At 41.2% G+C, this 7,580-nt stretch overlaps 1 protein-coding gene across 1 annotated transcript; it reads right to left on the bottom strand.

Annotated features, from left to right (window-relative positions):
- Positions 1–869: 869 nt before the first annotated feature.
- CCN2 (cellular communication network factor 2) lies at positions 870–5,700 on the bottom strand. Its single transcript, XM_070932706.1, is given in 6 exon segments — positions 870–2,292; positions 3,588–3,799; positions 3,949–4,206; positions 5,016–5,235; positions 5,346–5,568; positions 5,570–5,700. Coding segments are annotated over 6 exon segments (1,341 nt in total). The 3' UTR covers positions 870–1,995.
- Between the last annotated feature and the right edge of the window lie 1,880 nt (positions 5,701–7,580).

The following is a 7,580-nucleotide window of genomic DNA, read 5'->3' as shown; positions in this document are numbered from 1 at the left end:
AAACTCTTTACATTCATCATTGGGCAAGAAGCCGATTTCACCCATGGAAATTAAGAAATATTTTATGGAGATGGAGTGCATGAATTTTGCCACCCAGACAAGTTTCAGAATGATTTTGTTTAGGGAATAGGACAGTAAAGCAGCTTAACTTTCAGTTCAATTAGACCTGCAAGCTGTGAATTACAACTCCTGCAACTGATTAATTGCATAATATGCTGAGTGTTGTATTGGAAAAAACATCTGTGAGGCTACAGTTTCCTTATCCTTTTCACAGCCATGTTGGTGAGATGATGCTTATTTTTAGTGTTGGACCATGCTGTGTTCTGATTGCAAGCTTGTATGTGGAGTCATTCTATCAAAACAATATCCTGCTCAGATGACTCAGTTATTCCAGCATACAGAACAGTAGAGGGTTTAGTCTGGTTCTTGCGAACCGGTAGTAAAAGCAGCGGGAGTCTCTGCCCACCCTCCCGGACGTCATCATGATCTGTGCATGCACAAAAGCACCTGCTCAGAAGCACACGTGCACACTCCCATTGCGAACCAGTAGTAAAGGTAAGTAGAACCCACCCCGATACAGAAATATCTGTACTGAGAAGAAGTGATGCAGTGGTGGGTTGCTCCTGGTTTGGTCCAGTTCTTGCGAACTGGTAGTAAAAGTGGTAGGAGGCTCCGCCACCCGCCCAGACATCATCATGGATGATCTGTGCATGCACAGAAGCTTCTGTGTATGCACAGAAGCGTGCATGCGCACTCCCATTGCAAACCAGTAGTAAAGTTAAGTAGAACCCACCCCTGAAGTGATGTGTAAACATACACCATATCCCAAAACTGTTAGACTCAACAAAATCAAAGTCGGTACAATCCAGTTTATATAAAAAAATAAAATACTTTATTTTTTTTTTCTTCTAAAAAGGTGCAAACATGTAACTTTTGGTCACACTTCTCAATAAGTAACAAACTGTTCCCAGGTGGAAAGGTGTGAGAGCACTCATTTTGTTTCAGGGAATACTAATTCAGAAAGAGAGAAATGTACTTTCCTCCCTTTGTCATTAGTTTGGTGAAATGATTGGATAGGATACTGGTGTATCTTCTTCATCAAAGCACCAGTTCATTTAATTTTTTCCCCTACTAGTTCAACAAAACTACCATTACAGACTCTATTTTATGAGCTGAATGAATGCAGTGGATCAGACAAGCTTTGAACCATAAAAAAAGAGAGAGGCTAACACTGATGTATCAAAGCATTAACAAAAAAGGCAACACAACTTTAAATTAAGTTAGATAACTGTACAATAATATATACACACACACATACAAACACGCATAAACATACATACACATAAACATATACAGTATTTACACTATTACACTATCTTTTTTTAAAAGAAAAATGTTGCCCATGACAAGCAAACGATTGCCACAAGCTGTCCAGTCAAATTCTGATTCTTTTTGAACAAATCCTCTGAATCAGCGTTTCAAAGGCAGAATTATTGCCATTTTCAAATAACATAATTACTTAGCACCTGCTGGATAAAAATGTCCAGTCCAGCTGTTACTGTCACAAAAACCAGTGCCAATAACTTTGCTAAGGGGTCTTTTTTTTTTTTTTTTGATTGCACAATTAACGAGGACACATGCCACCACATTTTTGAAAATGTTTCTCAAGACTGCCTATGTCCCTTAATTAATCTCTATTCATCCCTCTCCCCAAATATACTCTAAGACACAAATTAAGTGTCACCTCTCACTATTCTTCATCATCATTATCATCATCAACATTATATTCATATTATTCTTCCTTCAAACCAACGTTTGGGGTCAGTAGATAATTTGACCTTAAGGCCAGGTGGAACAATTTTGTCATTTAAAAAATAAAAATAAAAATCAGACATTTAAATCACTTGTGCTATAGAATCACGTTTAACAAAATGAGATGTCATTATCAGTTCAAGTCGAGAGTCCAGTTCAAAAAAAAAAATCTCTCTTGGGGCTTTATGCCATGTCTCCATACATCTTCCGGTAGTAGACTGATTCAAAGATATCATTGTCTCCTGGACAGTTATAGTGGCAGGCACAAGTCTTGATAAACATCATGCTCTTCTTGATGACTTCACCATCAGGGCATTTGAATTCCACAGGGAGAGTGGCTGTTCTGTGGGGGGTGCAACAACGCCCATCAGTGCAGACACCACAAAATTTGGCTCGGTAGGTCTTTACACTGGTACAGCCAGACAGCTCAAATTGGATAGGCTTAGAGATCTTCGGTGTGCGGATGCATTTTTTACCTTTCTGTTGAAAAAAAAAAATTCTTATATTGATACATCGGATAAACAATGCTTCCATTCAGATCACCAGCATATGCGATATTTCCAACATTTACATTTTTCTTAATTTAACTTTTTAGGGTAAATTCTGGACTAGAGCTTAACCAGGGGACCTCCAGATGTTTTGGACTTCATCAATTCCAATAAGAATGGGCTAATGACCAAAAAAAATGGATAACATAGCCTGAAATTCTTGAAAGGCATTAGTTGTCTGCCCCTGATCCAGCCATAACTGAAGTCCACTAGAGTTAGATACGATTGGACGGGGGAAACAATTGTCTTTACCTTTAATATAGGTACCAATGGGTTCTATGTTTGGCTAAACGTAGCATCCAATCTATACATATATTTTTGCCAGTCTTATATATGTCTCATGGTCAGACAAACTCATATTTGTCCCACAAAGATACTTAAATTTGCCTTGTTCGTATCCTTTATAAGTCTAATTTTCTTATTATCCTGTTTCCCCCAAAATAAGACATCCCCTGATAATAAGTCCAATCGGGCTTTTGAGCGCATGGCAATAAGGCCAAGCACTTATTTCAGGGTTCAAAAAAATATAAGACAGGGCCTTATTTTTGGGGAAACACAGTATTATTATTGTTCAGACTAACTGTAACCAGACAACACACTGTTTATATAGATATTGAAACTGTTGCTCTTTCTATATTTAGCAAAAATTAAAAAAAATATATGTCTAATTTTCCTCGGAGGACTTTTAGAAAATTGTTCATGCCTGGATCCCTTGAAAGTTTTATTACTATTCATAGAAACCCAGTTTCATGTTGCAGTTTTTAAAGACAACCACAGAAATAGGGTTAAGACTGCAATCCCATTTTACTTTTCTTGGGAATAAGATATCTTGCATTTTATAAATGGGCCAGTTGATATCCAAAGCTGCACTATATGTAATTTTGTTGATTATTTACATTTACACTTCACATCATTGCCAATACAAAAAAAGGAATTACAGCATTAACAAGGCTTAGAGAACTTCATAATTTGGAAAAGTACACATAGCGCTATAATCCTACAAGAGGAAGTTCTCCAGATCAAGCCAATATGGGCAATGGTATAGGGAACAGGTGAGCAGGAAGAAGAGGAATTCAGCGCCCTGAAGAAAAGCAACTTTTTTTTTTTCAGACCTACTTGTTGAACAATTTTTACAACTTATTGAAAATTAGTTTGTATTAGAGATTTTCCAAAGTAGGATAAGGTAATTTTTATAGAAGCACGCAGCAGAAATGGACAATTATTTACCTTGATGCTCTCCTCAAGATCTGCTTTGCATGGTCTCACCATGCAAAGTCGGCTTTGCTTCTCCAGCCTGCAGTGGGCATTGTCATTGGTGACTCTGGTCGAGATTCCCATTCCACAGGTTTTTGAGCAGGCACTCCATTCAGTGGTCTGGACCAAACAATTTGCACGCATCAGGGATGGGTCAGGTCCATAGGTATCTTCTAGTCTGTAAGCTGAAAAGCATAGGGGAACCATTAGCTTAAATTGGATTAAGAATCAAAGTGAGCAAATGTGGTTATGACAACAGAATGACAAAAGTGGTCTATGTAGTTGAAGCTAGTACAGCAACAACCCAAAGAAATATGAAGGAAAGTCAGCTCACCGGCAAGAGCAGGTCCAACTGCAGTGCGGTCTTTGTCCTTGGGTTCATCACACACCCATTCCTCACAGCATTTTCCTGGGAGCTTCACTCTGCGTGGGTATGGGCAGTCAGGACTGGGCAGACGGACATCCATGCTGCAGAGAGGCACGCAGCCTACAGCTCCATCCAGGCAGGTGCACTGGTATTTGCAGCTACTCTGGAAGGACTCACCACTCCGATACACCATACCTCCAAATATACACGGAGCACCATCTTTTGCTGAAGATACAAAACGGGTTTCATTCATAAATACTCAGTGCCGGGTTAGAAGCAATGGAGATATCAGGAATCTAGAACTATACAAGAGAAGGGCTAAAGAGGACTGACTTCCGATTTTGTTTATGTTCAGCTCCTCTGTCTTTAATAACAGCAGGCGTAGAAGTGTAAACCTTGGGTAAAACTTTCCATGCTATATGAAACCTCCTAAACTATGGCAAGATGTTCTAATCAAACTTTTTTTTTAAATACTTTTCTAATTAAGTTATAAGATTTAATATAAGACTTGTGGACTTCAACTCCCAGAATTCCTCTTGCTGGCTGAGGAATTCTGGGAGTCGAAGTCCACAAGTCTTAAAGTTGCCAAGGTTGGAGACCCCTGTTCTCATGGATGTCACCAGATGTATACAAATTACTGTATATCAGATTCTGATACAGTTAGAATTCTGGGAACTGTAGTCCTAAACATTCCTAGAAGCCTTTGCGAGAAAACTGTCCAATCAGATTCACTTTTAAAAAAACGAAATATGCTTAAACCATAAAAGGAAGAGAAAGCTCTCAGAATTACGTGGCTTTGCATAGCCCTAGAACAGTGTTTGCCGATTTCAGCAAACTTTTAAGTCCGGCAGGCTTCCCTATTTTGGGAATTCTGGGAGTTGAAGTCCACTCATCTTAAAACTGATGAGATCGAGAAACGCTGCCCCGGGGGTGTGAGGGGGAGAAGTCCTCCCTTTCAGCATTTCCCACTCTGCTCCAATCGCTCCCGTCCCAAAGAGAGCGCAGAACAAGCAGAACAAAAAGCAACTACTCACCAGTGCATACTCCGATCTTGCGGTTGTCCGGGGAGCCGAAGTCGCAGAAGAGCCCTTTGTGAGGATCGCAGGGATCCCGCTCGGTGCAAAGGTCGCCCAGCTGCTTGGCGCAAACCCGGCAGCACCCACAGCCGTCCAGGACCAGGCTTACCCCGGGAGGGCACTCGGGGGGCAAGGAGGAGCACTGGCATTTCGCGCTGCACTCTTGGCCGGTCGCTTCCTGGGGAGACAGAGGGAGGCAGAGACGGGGAGGTCAAATAACGCTCCAGGAGGTGGGCCCGGTGAGTAAAGAAATAGGAGAGACAGACGGTCTCAGAAAATAACACTTACCCAGCTAAGTAGAGCGGCGAGGAAAACCCAGGCGAAGGTGCGGGCTTCCATCCTTCTTTTTCTCGCAACTTTCCGGCACAGGGAGATGGGTAAAAGTTGCTGGCTGCTTTGGGAGCCTTGTCCAAGTGAGATCCCTTTTTTGGTTTTAAATGTCGCTAGCCGGCGAGGGCAGATCTTCCTTCGATCGGCTCGATTCGGGTGGGAAAAGTGCCGCTTTCTCTCCGCTTTTCAGGAGGAGAGCGATGGTGGGTCTGAGTCTCCAGCAGGCAGCGGCGCTGCTTTTATACTCTTGAGGCGTCCGGGACTCGCCAATCGGCTGAATGGAGTCCCACACAAACAGCGACATTCCTCGCATTCCTCTCCATCTTCCTGCCTCGTCAAGTCACACCGGATTGATCCTGACCCCTTGACACTCCGCATTCCTCCTGTCTGAAAAAGCTGGCGCACTCCAGCGCACAAAAAAGGCGCTGTATTTTCACTGGGTGTGTGTGTGTGTGTGTGGAGGGGGGGGGAGGAGGGGGGAGAGAGAGTTTTTCCTCCAGCTTCCAGTTTAGATTCTTCCTATCACCGCAATCCTGATTTATAGAAGTTAAAAATATGTCTCCTTTGGAATCCTTATTCTCTCTTTTTACCCCCTTCAAAAGGCTGAACCAGCATTCCTCAGAAATGCAGCCTGTCCACCACTGGCATCTATCAGTCTAACTTTCAAAAGGCATTAAAATCCACTAAAATCAACACACTTGGGGGGAGGGGAAAGGGAAAGGAGTTAAATGATTTCTGGAAAAGCATTATGATCTCTCTTGAAGACCAGAGATTTCATGTGAAAAATGATCCATTCTGAAGAGACATTTTAAAAAGGAGGGCATTTCCCTGTTAACCTCAGAGGATTCCCCCCAAAAATGTCTGTGAAATCTGTTATGAAATTGGAGTTCTTTTCCAGGTTAATGGAAAAATGTAAAATAAATGAATATATTACAAGACATCACATTCAACTTTTTCCATTATACTCCACAAAATTATAATACAAGACCAACTACAAGATTTCCTGCTCATTAAATGGCTGTTAATATACTAAAAATACTTTTTTAAAAAAATAATCCAATCTTGGACCTAATAATCCTGTATATTGTCCTGTTGGACTTGAAGGCAATTGCTTCTGTAATAGCTCTCAATACAAACTGTATCTGGAGGAAGAGCTTCCCAGTGGAGAGATGAGATTCATATGCATCAACAATTTTTATACAGCAGTAACAATAGCTCTTAGACTTATATACTGCTTTACAGTGCTTTACAACCCTCTCTAAGTGGTTTACAGAGTCAGCATATTGCCCCCAACAATCTCATTTTACTACCCTCGGAAGAATGGAAAGCTGAGTCAACCTTGAGCCAGTCAGGATCGAACTCCTGACAATGGAAATGCAGAGTTAGCCTGCAATACTGCATTCTAACCACTGCACCATCACGGCTCTGAATATGAAAAGAGGTGCCTCTCTATTTGGAATATATTTATTTGGAAGACCTGGCTTTTCCGGCTGGCCTGGGGCCGTTGATCTCGCTCTTGTGATCTGGCGAGATCCGGCCATGAATGGCGTGAATGAGTTTTTAATGTTTTTAATGTTTTTAATTTTTCAATGTTTTTTTTTTTATAATTATTTTTTAAAATGTATTGTGAGCCGCCCTGAGTCTTTGGAGAGGGGCGGCATATAAATTTAATTAATTAAATTAAATAGTGGCTGCAACAGATCCCAGGAATCACATTGGAATTCTCTGTCCAGAAGAATGCAATGCTGGGAACAGCTAAAATCCTGCACAGAACTGTCAAACTCTCAGGCCTCGAGATTGAGGAAGACACATACCACCCATGCGAAGGGAGTTTTTTAAATATTTCTGTGTAATATTTATTATCCTCTCTCTCTCTCTCTCTCTCTCTCTCTCTCTCTCTCACACACACACACACACACACACACACACACACACACGACAGAGAACGACAGACTAAAGTTGCTCAGGCCTCTACAATGCATGATCACTTTATGTTCTCTATATCTTATCCAATTACTAACATTCATCAAACACTTTAAAGAATAGTTACACCAATTGGACTGCAGACATCTGTAATCATATCCCACAGGCCCTTAACAATATTCCAGGGTTTAGAATCACTGCTTGTATTCTTCCTTCCGAGTGAAGTAAATGACACTGCTCCATTTGCTTTAATGGATGGCAATACAACTT

Source organism: Pituophis catenifer, unplaced genomic scaffold, assembly GCF_029215685.1.
Source record: "Pituophis catenifer annectens isolate HBS135680 unplaced genomic scaffold, rPitCat1.0.hap2 SCAF_1, whole genome shotgun sequence".
NCBI classification, from domain to species: domain Eukaryota; kingdom Metazoa; phylum Chordata; class Lepidosauria; order Squamata; family Colubridae; genus Pituophis; species Pituophis catenifer.
The sequence above is the reverse complement of the archived record's forward strand: the minus strand, read 5'-3'. Positions and strand labels throughout refer to the sequence as shown.